A 16,668-nucleotide genomic window follows, 5' to 3' on the forward strand; every position below is an offset into this window, starting at 1 on the left:
CTGTGTGGTAGTTATCATATGCTGTTTCAATACTTTCTTTGTTTCTTGTCCACTACCGAGTCAGCAATGTTCCAGTAATATTATGATAGCCTGTAAAAATATCAAGCCTGGACCAGACAATGCCTGAGGGATAATTCTATCAACTTCCCATGCCATCGGGGTAGGATGAACCACAACCAACCTGTGAGTGATACTTCAGGCAACGTCCCATGCTGTCGGTGGTAGGATGAGTGAGTGAGTGAGTATGGTTTTACACCGCTTTTAGCAATATTCCAGCAATATCACGGCGGGGGACACCAGAAATGGGCTTCACACATTGTACCCATGTCGGGATTCAAACCCGGGTCTTCGGCGTGATGAGCGAACGCTTTAACCACTAGGCTACCCGACCGCCCCCTGGGGTAGGATGAACCACACTCAACCTGTGAGTGATACTTCTAGCAACGTCCCATGCTGTCGGGGTAGGATGAACCACAACCAACCTGTGAGTGATACTTCTAGCAACGTCCCATGCTGTCGGGGTAGGATGAACCACACTCAACCTGTGAGTGATACTTCAAGCAATGTCACATGCTGTCGGGGTAGGATGAACCACAACCAACCTGTGAGTGATACTTCAAGCAACGTCCCATGCTGTCGGGGTAGGATGAACCACAACCAACCTGTGAGTGATACTTCCAGCAACGTCCCTTGCTGTCGGAGTAGGATGAACGACACTCAACCTGTGAGTGATACTTCAAGCAATGTCCCATGCTGTCGGGGTAGGATGAACCACAACCAACCTGTGAGTGATACTTCTAGCAACGTCCCATGCTGTCGGGGTAGGATGAATCACAACCAACCTGTGAGTGATACTTCAAGCAACGTCCCATGCTGTCGGGGTAGGATGAACCACAACCAACCTGTGAGTGATACTTCAAGCAACGTCCCATGCTGTCGGGGTAGGATGAACCACAACCAACCTGTGAGTGATACTTCTAGCAACGTCCCATGCTGTCGGGGTAGGATGAACCACAACCAACCTGTGAGTGATACTTCAAGCAACGTCCCATGCTGTCGGGGTAGGATGAACCACAACCAACCTGTGAGTGATACTTCAAGCAACGTCCCATGCTGTCGGGGTAGGATGAACCACAACCAACCTGTGAGTGATACTTCAAGCAACATCCCATGCTGTCGGGGTAGGATGAACCACACTCAACCTGTGAGTGATACTTCTAGCAACGTCCCATACTGTCGGGGTAGGATGAACCACAACCAACCTGTGAGTGATACTTCAAGCAACGTCCCATGCTGTCGGGGTAGGATGAATCACAACCAACCTGTGAGTGATACTTCAAGCAACGTCCCATACTGTCGGGGTAGGATGAACCACACTCAACCTGTGAGTGATACTTCTAGCAACGTCCCATGCTGTCGGGGTAGGATGAACCACAACCAACCTGTGAGTGATACTTCAAGCAACGTCCCATGCTGTCGGGGTAGGATGAACCACAACCAACCTGTGAGTGATACTTCAAGCAACGTCCCATGCTGTCGGGGTAGGATGAACCACAACCAACCTGTGAGTGATACTTCAAGCAACGTCCCATGCCATCGGGGTAGGATGAACCACAACCAACCTGTGAGTGATACTTCAAGCAACGTCCCATGCTATCGGGGTAGGATGAACCACAACCAACCTGTGAGTGATACTTCAAGCAACGTCCCATGCTGTCGGGGTAGGATGAACCACAACCAACCTGTGAGTGATACTTCAAGCAACGTCCCATGCTGTCGGGGTAGGATGAACCACAACCAACCTGTGAGTGATACTTCAAGCAACGTCCCATGCTATCGGGGTAGGATGAACCACAACCAACCTGTGAGTGATACTTCAAGCAACGTCCCATGCTGTCGGGGTAGGATGAACCACAACCAACCTGTGAGTGATACTTCTAGCAACGTCCCATACTGTCAGGGTAGCATGAACCACAACCAACCTGTGAGTGGTACCTCTATCAACGTCCCAAGCTGTCGGGGTAGGATGAACCACAACCAACCTGTGAGTGATACTTCAAGCAACGTCTCATGCTGTCAGGGTAGGATGAACCACAACCAACCTGTGAGTGATACTTCAAGCATCGTCCCATGCCGTTGGTGTAGGATGAACCACAACCAACCTGTGAGTGATACTTCAAGCAACGTCCCATGCTGTCGGGGTAGGATGAACCACAACCGACCTGTGAGTGATACTTCAAGCAACGTCCCATGCTGTCAGGGTAGGATGAACCACAACCAACCTGTGAAAGATACTTCAAGCAACGTCCCAAGCTGTCGGGGTAGGATGAACCACAACCAACCTGTGAGTGATACTTCAAGCAACGTCCCATGCTGTCGGGGTAGGATGAACCACAACCAACCTGTGAGTGATACTTCAAGCAACGTCCCATGCCATCGGGGTAGGATGAACCACAACCAACCTGTGAGTGATACTTCAAGCAACGTCCCATGCTATCGGGGTAGGATGAACCACAACCAACCTGTGAGTGATACATCAAGCAACGTCCCATGCTGTCGGGGTAGGATGAACCACAACCAACCTGTGAATGATACTTCAAGCAACGTCCCATGCTGTCGGGGTAGGATGAACCACAACCAACCTGTGAGTGATACTTCAAGCAACGTCCCATGCTATCGGGGTAGGATGAACCACAACCAACTTGTGAGTGATACTTCAAGCAACGTCCCATGCTGTCGGGGTAGGATGAACCACAACCAACCTGTGAGTGATACTTCAAGCAACGTCCCATGCTGTCGGGGTAGGATGAACCACAACCAACCTGTGAGTGATACTTCAAGCAACGTCCCATGCTATCGGGGTAGGATGAACCACAACCAACCTGTGAGTGATACTTCAAGCAACGTCCCATGCTGTCGGGGTAGGATGAACCACAACCAACCTGTGAGTGATACTTCTAGCAACGTCCCATACTGTCAGGGTAGCATGAACCACAACCAACCTGTGAGTGATACCTCTATCAACGTCCCAAGCTGTCGGGGTAGGATGAACCACAACCAACCTGTGAGTGATACTTCAAGCAACGTCCCAAGCTGTCGGGGTAGGATGAACCACAACCAACCTGTGAGTGATACTTCAAGCAACATCCCAAGCTGTCGGTGTAGGATGAACCACAACCAACCTGTGAGTGATACCTCTATCAACGTCCCAAGCTGTCGGGGTAGGATGAACCACAACCAACCTGTGAGTGATACTTCAAGCAACGTCCCAAGCTGTCGGGGTAGGATGAACCACAACCAACCTGTGAGTGATACTTCTAGCAACATCCCAAGCTGTCGGTGTAGGATGAACCACAACCAACCTGTGAGTGATACCTCTATCAACGTCCCAAGCTGTCGGGGTAGGATGAACCACAACCAACCTGTGAGTGATACTTCAAGCAACGTCCCAAGCTGTCGGGGTAGGATGAACCACAACCAACCTGTGAGTGATACTTCAAGCAACATCCCAAGCTGTCGGTGTAGGATGAACCACAACCAACCTGTGAGTTATACTTCTAGCAACGTCCCAAGCTGTCAGGGTAGGATAAACCACAACCAACCTATGAGTGATACTTCAAACAACGTCCCAAGCTGTCGGGGTAGATTGAACCACAACCAACCTGTGAGTGATACTTCAAGCAACGTCCCATGCTGTCAGGGTAGCATGAACCACAACCAACCTGTGAGTGATACTTCAAGCAGGCTGTCGGGGTAGGATGAACCACAACCAACCTGTGAGTGATACTTCAAGCAACGTCCCATGCTGTCAGGGTAGGATGAACCACAACCAACCTGTGAGTGATACTTCAAGCAACGTCCCAAGCTGTCAGGGTAGGATGAACCACAACCAACCTGTGAGTGATACTTCAAGCAACGTCCCATGCTGTCGGGGTAGGATGAACAACAACCAACCTGTGAGTGATACTTCAAGCAACGTCCCATGCTATCGGGGTAGGATGAACCACAACCAACCTGTGAGTGATACTTCAAGCAACGTCCCATGCTGTCGGGGTAGGATGAACCACAACCAACCTGTGAGTGATACTTCAAGCAACGTCCCATGCTGTCAGGGTAGGATGAACCACAACCAACCTGTGAGTGATACTTCAAGCAACGTTCCATGCTGTCGGGGTAGGATGAACCACAACCAACCTGTGAGTGATACTTAAAAAAAAAAGGTAATTGAAGAACCCAAAAAATCCCAACATATTCAGGAACACATGAATGGATGTGGTAACTATACTCTGGGCACTTCTGGGTTTGTTGCCTGCTTGAGAAAAGTTGCAAGGACCATCACCACCCCAGCCTACAAGATGTCTGACAGGCTTGACAGCTGTTACATCATCTAACAGACCTGTGGGCCAGCAATTGTCCTGTTCCAAGACCAATTCAATATAGAATGGAGAATTATATATTACTTTTTATCAATTATTTGTCTTATGATGTTTGTTTATTGTTTATCGCCGCACTCAGCAATATTACAGCTATATGACGGCAGTCTGTAAAGTAATCGAGTCTGGACCAGACAATCCAGTGAGCATCGATCGACGCATTTGGGATCGATGACTTGTATCAACCAAGTCAGCAAGCCTGACCACCTGATCCCATTAGTCGCCTTTTACGACAAGCATAGTCACCCTGGAATCTTCACGGGTCATTTGTCTTGGATGTAGAAGTAGGTTTACTTCCAAATTGAAACAATTAGTTAACTCCGAAATCTACATGTTAAAGAACTTGGAGTGAAACCAACAAACAACGAAGAAATGGGGTAAATTAACAATTGTATTATGGTTTTACAAATCAATACAAATTACTGCAAAGTAAATACAATGGCAGTATAAAGTACAATAGCAGTGGCGATGGTTGGTTGGTTGGTTGGTTTGTTGTTAAACGCCGCACTCAGCAATATTCCAGCTATATGACGGCGGTCTGTAAATAATCGAGTCTGGACCAGACAATCCAGTGATTAATATCATGAGCATCGATCCACGCAATTGGGATCGATGACATGCATCAACCAAGTCAGCGAGCCCGACCACCCGGTCCTGCAGTGGTGACAGCAAACAGTCAGTGATAATAATATTCACCTAGCAGCAACAGTGGTCAATGGTCCCAAACAGTCAGTGATAATAATATTCACCTAGCAGCAACAGTGGTCAATGGTCCCAAACAGTGAGTGAGTGAGTTTGATTTAACGCTGCTTTCAGCAATATTCCAGCAACAACAGACCTAGACTGGATATCCAGGGTGAAAATATGATCTTCACACAACCGCTAGTCTTGATGTAATGTGAGATAATATGCATGCGTTAACCCAACTTTTACGTAGTTCAAATTAAATTGGGGCAGTCGGGTAGCCTAGTGGTTAAAGCGTTCGCTCGTTACGCCAAAGACCCGGGTTCGAATCCCGACATGGGTACAATGTGTCAAGCCCATTTCTGGTGTCCCCCGCCGTGATATTGCTGGAATATTGCTAAAAGCGGCCTAAAACCAAACTCACTCACTCAAATTAAATTACTGTCTGATTATCATATTATTATATTAGATCAATCATTCCAATACTTTATCAACATCAAAATAAATATACAATACTACTTATCATTCTTGTAGAGCAATAGTAGACCATCACATAACACCATTTGATATTTATTTATCATAGGATCGATCCAATATTCAAATTGACTCCCTTATAGAAAATGACATGATTATATGATCCTTGGGATATTCCAGCTATATGACAGCTTAAACAAAAAAATATACATGGTCACATGTTTATCTGCAAATATACATTTCAAATTTTGTGTATTAGGATTAAACTGTATGATACGCTTAAAGGTATAAAAAGAAAATACCTTGCTGGTTTGAACTTTAAATGAACAAAATAAAGTGCCTGACCATCTAAACAAAATATGCCCCAGGAGCAGATGATCTATTTTGTATGGCCTTCCAAACTCATACTTATATGTGCACATACACAAAATATACATATAAATGGCAGCCTCAAATCCACAGACATCACCACTTAAAAATCATATAAAAGATAGACTGTATCTGTTCCTAATATACATGAAGTTGCTTTAAGATGACAGCAATCACTTGGTCAAACACGAATGTGTGGTGCAGCAAAATGTGTTTCTACATCTTTCAGCAGCTGCCTTGCTGTGTTTAATTGAAATGAGACAACATCAGTGACAGTCTGTTCTTTCAGGCATTCTCAGTGATCATCACCTCTTGCAGGCATTACCTGCCGCCTGATGGGTCCAGTGTCAACCTCTTACTCCGTCGTTTGACAGCGATTCCAGTTCGAATACCAAGGATACTCAAGTCTTTGATTGTCCATTGTATTGTATCTCTTATGCTAAATTCTCTGAATCCATTCACCACTACAGATTCGTTTCGGGCATTACCATCCCCATCTTCTCTTATCACCTAATTAGCACAGGTTTTCACTTTTTCATGGGCTTTAATTTAACAACCAAAAAACTACTCTTTAGAACGAGAGTTCAGCATAGATCATCCTTAAAAGATAATGGCCTCATATAGTCGAGTCCCCCATATATGTATTATTTAATCAGAATACTGTTTTGAATTAACGTTTGGCTTGAAAGATGTTTTCCGGACTACTAGGATTGGAAATGTTCCCAATTACGGTACATTTGAGTCGGTGCAAACCTTGTGGGGATTCTGGGTCAGATTGGTCCACAGCAACCTATGCTTGCCAAAAAGAGTCGACTGATAGGATATATTATCAATCACTGGATTGTCAGGTTCAGACTTGATTAATACAATGGAAAGAATGTCACCTGCTTGTAAATTCACCCTCTTTTGATGACCTGACGTTTGCCACTTTCATTCCTTCTTGTCTTCAGTTTTCGTTTTGGATTTATCCTCTGGTGAGGCTATTTTTTTTTTCACTGGTGACAACTTTTGTCCAGGACTTTCACGTAACCCTTTGTCCCCTGTTGACAAATCCTTTGTCCTAATTTGTTCTTCAGAGTCAGTGGCATTTATCGTTGTCAAATGCATCTCCAAATGCAAATGGTCAAATGCTGAATTTCGTTTCATGGTGTGAACTTTTGAAATGCTAAACATATTCCCAATATCGGAGCTTGTGATGAATATGTCTATGGACGAGTCATCTGGTGTGTTAAGCATTAGACTACCGTCAGATGGGAGTCTGCTTTTTACTTTAGCTGCAGGGAAGTTGAAGTCACCCCCAAGCAACAAAGGAACATTCTCCTCCTCTACCTTCAGCTTCAGAAGAAACTTGACCAGCGAGTCAAGGGACTTTTCTTTTCTCTCCTTAGAAACCCTATAAGGACCATGCCAACTGGCACATAGGATCTCAAAATTAGGCGCCCCTTTGCTTTTGATTTTATGGACGCAAAGTCTTGGCAGTTCGAAGTATTCCAAGCCGATGTCACTTCTCTTCACCATGTTATCATACATGTTTCTCACAGATGCTTTGTTGTCAATCCGTGAGTAAGTGACTTCCCTCGTATCAAATATGAAACCTGCTTCATTGTGACCTGCATACTGAAAATGGTCTGGAACATCCAAGTCTGCCCATCCCCTTGAGTGAATACCCTGCCATAGGAACTCTTGTACGCAAACCACCAGAGGGTCTTGTGTTGTCAGCACATGTGCAATGTACTGCTTTCTCTTTTCTCTCATCCCTTTCCCGGAGTCTCCATTAGCATTGATATCAAGAATCAGGTACTCAGCAGGGGCTCCCGCCATGGCTGGAAAGTGGGTAGGCTGATTTGATCACTTTACAGTCGCTGAAACTGAAGTTTTATAGATATTTATTGCTTTATTTATAAGTCGTTGCTATGGTAAAATATTCAAAAACTTTTAAAGTCTTTGAGATTAAGTGTCATCAAACGCCAAAAGAGTGGATCGTTGCTCATAATAACCAGTCTTAATTATCCGACCAAACAGATTGCATAGGGCGTAAAATGAAACATAACGGTTATCACATACATGGAGAGTGAATTTGACCTTAAATATCGGTGACAAGTATTTCTAGAGCAAGTATGATGTCCCATGGAGGAAATCGATGTAGGATCGGATGGTCAGGCTCGCTGACTTGGTTGATGCATGCGTAGATCGATGCTCATGATGTCAATCACTGGATTGTCTGGTCCAGACTTGAATATTTACAGACCGCCGTCATATATAGCTGGAATGTTGCTTAGAGCGCGTTAAACAACAAACAATCAAAACATAGGTACGAATCAAAGATATGCCCTGATAATGATCCTTGAAAGCACTTTAGCTGAGGGCTTGTGCTTTTTCACCAATATTTTAACTATGACCCTAAACACTTCAGGCTTTCCTTATACATTTTACGTTAATATCCGTCGTCAACGTCTTCTCCGAAACCACTACATCGATGAACATGAAACTGTTCCTTGGAACCAATCCCTTTCCCTCCCGATTCTAAAATAGGTCTTCAGCAACCCATGCTTGTCGTAAGAGGCGACTAAAGGTATCGGGTGGTTGATGCATGTCATCGATCCCAACTACGTGGATCGATACTCATGATGTCAATCACTGGATTGTCTGGTCCAGATTCGATTAGAGACCGTATTTACAGACCGCCGTCATATAGCTGGAATATTGCTGAGTGCGGCGTAAAACAACAAACCAACCAACCAACCAGGTTCTACACAAATTGTCCAAAGACGACAGCAGCCATTTTGAAAACTTTTTGTTGCAATTTCTCATCCATTCCTGTCCAAACTGAAATGAGTGTGTGAGTACGTTGGGTTTAATGTTCTGTTCCATTTATATCGCCGGGGTGAGCCTAATGTGGGAGGAAAGCCTAAAGTGATGCAGGTAATATTACCCTTGATTTAACCTTTCACTTTGCTTGTGGCCTTGATTTCTCTCAAATGAAGTCTTTGGTGTGTAAACCTTAGCTCCCACAAGACCACTGGACCAATGATGACACCAATGGAGAGGTTCAAATCTATGTTAGTTTTGGTACATAGATTTTGCATTTTTTACTCTCTTTCTCTATCTCTCTCTCTCTCTCTCTCTCTCACACACACACACACACACACACACACACACCCTGATCGGACATATAACCATCTTCCCTTAAATTACTTCCTTGTCTAATGGACGTCGTCGCTCCAGGTTCAAATTGTTTCAGTGTGTATACACAATGTACTCAATACTTACGTTTACATTCAAATCTATTGAGATGATTAGTGACGAAACAGTCCACAGACACAGTACCAATCCTGACCACCTCAAGTCATCTCCAAATCTGAAAATGGAACGCTTCTCTCTCGGAGAGCAAGGCGCAGTTCATCGCGTTATGTTCTATAAATAGATTTGGGAATGTACTGACCTAAATATTGAACAATGCTTGTGCACAACGATATGTCCACACTGTCTGTCGTCTCCACATGTAGGTACATGCAGCGTGTACTAATCTGTAGACATGTATACGCTGTGCTGTAGGCAATTTCGCTCTCCAGCAGTAATCTGGGCCCACGGGAACACAGAGGTTGTAAGAGTGCACAGTTTCTAGTAATAGTTGGAAACTGGCATCCAAGAAAAACAATAAGTTCCGTTTTATACATCACAGCAACATTTTAAAGTACGCGATTATGCCTTATTGTCAGATGCACAGAAGCTCGCCTTTATTATCAAAATTGAGTTGTGAGTGGTGAGGTGTGCAAAGCTGTCTACATATATGCATAAAAAGATCCTGGCTTGTTGCTTGTTTGTTGTTTAACGCCGCACTCAGCAATATTCCAGCTATATGACGGCGGTCTGTAAAATAATCGTGTATGGACCAGACAATCCCATGATTGACATCATGAGTATCACTTGTCCCCAACTTGTTGATTCAAATAAAACTGTTTTCTATATAACACCCCCTCCCCCCCCCCCCCCCCCCCCTCCCCGATTATTAAGACCGCCGTCATTTAGCTGGAATATTGCTGAGTGCGGCGTTAAACAAAAAAACAACCAAAACCAAACCAATCATACTCGCATAATAATGAAACGCAACACCAGCTTTATACTCACATAGTTTTACTTACTCTCAGCCCATCTACTAATACAGGATAGGATCAGACCGGCCAGACTCGTCACTGAATGGGGAAAACTTAGAACGATCGAGATTCGACTCGATCGATTGCAAACCGCCCTCTCTTCTCCTAAGGTTAAAGTATCATTTTATTGTGTTCGGGCCTGGCCTGTCTTTGTCACATGTCACCATACCTCATTATGATTCGTTAAAAGTTAGATCTGACCATGAACTCATGTGTGTCGTAATCTGAAAAATACAGAAGCCTACGTGCCAGATTGCTCATCTCTCTATTGATTTTGTGACTCGCTCCGGATGCTCCAAATGAAATATATCTTGAATCTCTCTGCCTGTTTCATTAACTCATAGACGATAACCTGGAACCAATCCAATGATAAATATGAAATGGCCAGAATACGCTTGTGATAAATGTGAAATGTCTTTTATCTATTAATTCCTTTCGAACTAAAAGTTCTCTGTCACATTGTATCTCTAATGCAACTCCTCATTGCAGCTATAAACGATTTTATTTGTAACCAGTTTCTAATGTTTTTGAGACGCATTTTAACCTTATAACATCCTCCGTCTGTGACCAAGAGCTGCCCACAGTTCGGAAGACATAACCATGAGTTCAGGTCTGAGATGTAAAATACAATCACACTAAACACAATAGAAGTAAAACAGGATCGATCATTCCATATTAAATTGTAACCAATTTCAATTTTTTTGTAAAGATCTGGAAAACAGCGAATACTCTAACAATCAAAATGTATTTACATGGTAAAGAATAAGAGAAATGATCCTGTGTTACTTATTATAACCACAAAGCAGAATCACCACGAAATATTATTCAAATACAATGTAGAATTAATTAATACCGATGCATAAATGTCAAATGTCACTGCACATGGCCACAATATGGCACCACCATTCACCAAAGTTCATTTGTGGCTGGTCCCAATCGAATTCACTGGCTCCTTTTTGTTTCGAAAAGTCAATTGGCTGAATGCTGTCCAACGTTCTTGAATCCTTGAAAACACACGGCCTATGCACACAGTCTGGTCCTCGGCTGGGGTGGCAAAGCGAGAGGTCGACTTTTCTTGACACTGCTTGAGTGTTGACTGGTCGCTGTCTAAAGATGTTGTATGCCGATAGAGTCACAGCGTGTATGCGTGGGTCATGAGCACCTGTAGATGTAGACGTCCGGGGTGCTGACACATATGGATAACCATCTGTGGCTTGCGGTCTGTGTTCAGCGGCAGAGGTGATAGTACACCCTCGATAGCAAGCGTGTAGCCAGAAGCCAGATTAACGATTTGGCGTGGACCAGACGACAGTGGGGGAAGTGCTTGACTCTCCGCCCTATAGAATGGGGTACGACCATCATCTACAACACTTAAAAGTACTGGTAATTCACGATCAACAAGTGAATAGTACCATACCAACTATAGAAATATTAATACATATAAAGATGTGACATCTGCAGCTCAGACTATTGTCTGTAAAAATAAGACTATATAAACAATAATAGTCTTCTGGCATATGCATATCTGCATATAAGGATCATAACGGCAGGAATCGAATTTCCGGACCATTCATTACAGGTTTACTTGCGTAGACCAATATAACAATAAAAAGACATTAATAAGCACGAACAAATTGCAAAAAGCCATGGACTGCTGCAACAGTACAGTCGGAAAAACTTAAAAAATTCTAACTTACAACATTCAGTAAATGCTTTGTTGTTAATAACACCAAAACCAACAACATATATAATAAAGGGATGGACTGAGGGCACAAATTGAAACACCGATAGTAATTGAAGGTAGAAAGTAATATAGAAGATACACAATAGTAGAATAATGTAATGAAATGTAACCAAGTGACCATCATATGACCATCATATGAGAGAACCCAATTTCAAATACAGGTCTTGCCTCTCCAGAAAATAATTAATTCAATATTGTCACAATAATGAGATGTAATAAGTAGAAATGTACTTTCTCCTTGTAAATCGGTATCTGTAAAGGGGGATAACTATTATGATAAAATATTTCAAATTCGTAACCATTTTATAGTCTGATCTTCTCACTGTAGCCTACTGACAATCGTTAAAAACACTCACAAATAACTGGTCCGTGAAACGGTTGAAACCAAGCCATTACAATATGAGATATTACGGGCAAGAATAAATGAATCGTCATCATTGGTCTAAAGACGCTTACTCCAAGTTGTCTCCATCAGCATTCATACTCGCATAATAAAGAAACGCAACACTAGCTTTATACTCACATAGTTTTACTTACTCTCAGCCCATCTACTAATACAGGATAGGATCAGACCGGCCAGACTCGTCACGAAATGGGGAAAACTTAGAACGATCGAGAGGCAGAGGTGAACGCAAGTTCTGCCTTCCTTACCACCCCCTCAGACGTTATATAGACCCTTTCGACCTGGTTATGTCTATGGACTGCGATTTATGCCTACTGTCTTACAACATAATGCCGACTCCTGGAACAGTGGGAGGGCGTCTACTGTCATAAGCCGAAAATTGGAAGCAAGTTACGCCCGACCTGGATTCTAGAAGTCGTGGCTCACGGATACAAGCTACACTTCAGGAAACACCCGATTCTGAACAAACATGCCGTGGGCAGAAGATTTCACCTGGTCGGAGCCACGTTAGCGACTGCAGATTTGGCCGTAAGGAAACTACTAAAAAGAAGCGAGCCATTCGGGAACTAAAAGAAACGAACAACACCAAGGGTTTTTGATCTGCGGTCTTCTTAGTCCCGAAGATGAGATGAGGATGATTGTAGGCCTAAAGACAAGAGATATCTGGTTCCTCCGCAAAAAAATCAAGATGGAGTCCATACGGAAATTATGGTCGACGCTGAAGAAAGGAGACTGGCTTATCAGCCTAGACCTAACAGATGCATCTTCACGTCCCGAGGGGGTACGGAGGGCCCAGTCGCCTAAGGCGTGGCGATTCGCTGTGCAGAGTTGCGTCCCTTGGGCACGCCAGAAACCTAGGATTGGGGGTTCGAATCCCGGTTCGCCCCATTTTTGTTCCTAGGTTTGTCAGCACCATACCCGTGCTCGTGGGTTTCACCGAAGTGGTAAACGTCTCAGACCTGCATCACTTCGGGCTTTCCTCCCACATTAAGCTGATATTACTGGAATACTGTTAAAAGCGGCGTTAAACCAAACTCACTCACTCATCCCCTGATGGTGATGTCTTCTTTTCCACTGGTGACAGGTATATATTGTCCAGAACTTTCACCTGGTCCTTTTATTTCCTGATTGCTTTCATCCCCTGATGGCGATGGTTTCTTTTCCACTGATGACGAGTTTTGTCCAGAACTTTCACCTGGTCCTTTCATTTCCTGTTTGCTTTCATCCCCTGATGGCGATGTTTTCTTTTCCAATGGTGACAAGTTTTGTCCAGAACTTTCACCTGACCCTTTTATTTCCTGATTGCTTTCATCCCCTGATGGCGATGTTTTCTTTTCCACTGATGACAAGTTTTGTCCAGAACTTTCACCTGACCCATTCATTTCCTGATTGCTTTCATCCCCTGATGGCGATGTTTTCTGTTCCACTGATGACAAGTTTTGTCCAGAACTTTCACCTGACCCATTCATTTCTTGATTGCTTTCATCCCCTGAACTTTCATGTGACCCTTAGTTACCTGCTGGCAGTTCAGGGTCATTTATGTTTGACAAATTCATTTTCAAATGCAAATGGTCAAATGCTGAATTTTTCGTCATAGTTTCAAAGTTTGAAATTCTAAACATTTCCCCAAAATCGTTGCTTGTGATGAACATATCTATAGAGCGATTTGGTGTCATTTGTTGAAGCACTAGACCCCCATGAGATGAGAGGCTGCTCTGTACAACAGACGCCTTTAAGTTGAAGTCACCCCCAAGCAACAATGGAATATTACCCTCCCTTTCTTTCAGATTCAGAAGATATTGGAGCATCAGGTCAAGGACACGTTTCTTTCTCTCATGTGTGATCTTATAAGGACCATGCCAACTGGCACATAGGATCTCAATATTAGGAGCCGCTTTGCTTTTGACTTTACAGACACAAAGTCTTGTAATTTTAAAGTACTCATCGCTTTTGCTCTCCTTCATCTCCTTAAACGTGTTTTTATCATATGGATTGTTATCAATATGTAAGTATGTTACTTTTCTCTCATTTAATATGAAACCTGCTTCCTTGTTGCCTCTTTTGTTAAAACAGTCTGGAACAACCTTCCCCCATGTGTGAATACCCTTTTTCCATACGAACTCTTGTAGGAAAATTATCAGAGGATTCTTTGTTTTCATCACATCTACAATGTGCTCCTTTCTCTTTTGACGCATCCCTTTATCACCGCGCCCATTTGCATTCATATCAAGAATCAGGTACTCAGAAGAGGCCGTCCCCATGGCTGGAATTTGGATAGGCTGATCGGGTCACTTGACACTCTCTGAAAGTGAAGTTGTTCCATTACTACAGATATTTATTTATGGCAAGACAATGCTCTGATAAAATATGTATAAATCCCTAGATACTCTTAAAGGTCGCTATATGGCTAAAATAATGCCGATGCGATGATAAATTGTAAATTTTAACTCACTCTCAAACATATATATTCAAATGTCATGATAAAACGGCCCCGTGGATTGGTTGGTCAGGCTTTGTGACCTGGTTGGTTGCGACAACAGGGATCAATGCTAGCAATATCAATCACTCGATTGTCTGGTCAAAACTTGATTATTTAGAAACCACCGGCAGAAAGTTGAAATATTGCTGAGCGTGGCGTTAAACAACAAACATACAAATCCTTTAAAACCTTATGAAATGTTTTGTCATGTCAAAGCTCGAGATAAGATAACACTTTATTATGTGAAGGAAATTTTGGTCATAGTACAAGGTCTCACCTTATTGGTTCACACACATAATAAGAGCATCACATTATTAGCCTGAGATGTGGCTGTAGCGAATAAATACTCATCAATTATTATGTCTCCTATATGACCCAGGGAAATCATTTTAGCACATTGATATGTCATTACAAGGGTCAAATAAGGATTGAATAAAACTTCGTTTACCCCCAAACTCTAGAATAATGTACTGTAGGTCAATAAAACTTGGTAAATGTCATCCTTAGCGCAGGATCCAGTCAGAAGAGGTTGTTAGTGAACAGTGTGTAAGGTCAAGGTCACTGGGGTCATTTTGAAAGTATGTTTGCCATTTTCTGCAGATATTTTTAATGTCGTGGTTATATCATTTGAAGCATACACTGTTTTGTCATTGTTTTATTGAATTCCTCCATGGGACATCATACTTGGTTTGTATGCTGGACAGCCCATTGAAATGCTCTTGAAATACTTTCACTGATATTGAAGGTCAGATTCACTCGAAATTGTTTTTTTGTTTGTGACAACTCAAAATCTTTGGAGCGACCTTTTTTGAAGGGTCCACATCACTTGAATTGTCATTTGTAAGGTAGTGCTGCTTCTTTTGTTCTTCTGTGTTTGCGATGTATGTAAGAGTAAGTGCCCATGTTTCCAAATAGAAATAATCAAGCATGTGAAATTGGGGGTCATGGTTATTCAAAAAGAAGTGCATATTACTGTCTTATTTAAGGACGCTTGAAGTATGCGACTTTCTGTTTTAGACGTGTGGGTGGGGCATCTTCTTTTGATTACAACCTTTATAGAGCAGTTCACAATAGGAAAAGATAAAGATAATCACCCGGCTTGCAAGAAGTGGATGCGCACGTTTTCTTTATATACTGAATAACAAAAGTTCCTGTGACATTGAACAAGATTTAATGAAAAGTTATGTTTTTTACCAAATCTGAAACAATTTTGGTTTGCAACAGATAGAAGACTCCTGTAAGTGTTCAAATGGTTTAATTTGCCAAACTGACTTCAGAAAATGTGTGATTTCATGAAAAAAAACATAAACATGCCAAAATGTCAATTTACAAATCAATAGCGTGTGTGTCCGCCTCTGGTTGCGATGCAAGCAACACATCTTCGTCTCATGGAATGGACCAGGCGTCGCACAAAGTCCTGTGGGATGTCTGTCCATATCTGCTAGAGCATGTTTCGAAGTTCCTGGAGTGTCTGTGGAACACGTGGTTGACGAAGGCGCCGATCTATCTCATCTCACATGTGCTCGATTGATGAGAGATCAGGGGAGCGAGCCGGCCAGGGGATAACATTCACGTTGTTTTGTTGAAGAGAATCCTGAACAAGTCGAGCTATATGAGGCCGGGCGTTGTCATGTTGAAAGGTAATGCCTTGGCCATGACGACGCAAAAACGGTAGAACAACAGGACCGATGATCTCGTCGCGGTAGCGCTGTCCATTGATATTTCCATCTACCACTATCAAACTGGTCTTGTGTCTTGCTGTAATCCCACCCCATACCATAACGCTGCCGCCCCGAACCGATCTTCTTCCATGACACAATAATTGACGTAACGTTCACCTCGACGTCTGTACACTCGAATCCGTCCATCGCTGTGCCTGAGGTGAAAACGAGACTCGTCAGTGGATAGAACTTGTCCCAACTGCATGG

General features: G+C 43.1%; 1 protein-coding gene across 2 annotated transcripts; it reads right to left on the reverse strand.

The window, feature by feature from the left end:
* Positions 1–6,394: 6,394 nt before the first annotated feature.
* Positions 6,395–9,372, reverse strand: LOC139467435 (uncharacterized). Of its 2 annotated transcripts, none has more exons than XM_071249001.1 (2): positions 9,231–9,372; positions 6,395–7,822 (listed from the first exon to the last, which is right to left on the reverse strand). In XM_071249001.1, exon 2 carries the CDS (start codon positions 7,779–7,781, stop codon positions 6,891–6,893), a length of 891 nt encoding a protein of 296 aa, XP_071105102.1. In that variant the 5' UTR covers positions 7,782–7,822; positions 9,231–9,372; the 3' UTR covers positions 6,395–6,890. The 2 variants fall into 2 exon arrangements, with proteins under 2 accessions (XP_071105102.1, XP_071105095.1); XM_071248994.1 differs by having other exon boundaries at positions 6,395–7,828.
* Between the last annotated feature and the right edge of the window lie 7,296 nt (positions 9,373–16,668).

This window comes from Haliotis cracherodii, unplaced genomic scaffold, assembly GCF_022045235.1.
Source record: "Haliotis cracherodii isolate W230 unplaced genomic scaffold, xgHalCrac1.p SCAF_1, whole genome shotgun sequence".
Taxonomy (NCBI): Eukaryota; Metazoa; Mollusca; class Gastropoda; order Lepetellida; family Haliotidae; genus Haliotis; species Haliotis cracherodii.

Bases quoted from the DNA above. Each gene is read 5' to 3' on its own strand.
- LOC139467435 (XM_071249001.1), bottom strand. From the start codon at position 7,781: ATGGCGGGAGCCCCTGCTGAGTACCTGATTCTTGATATCAATGCTAAT.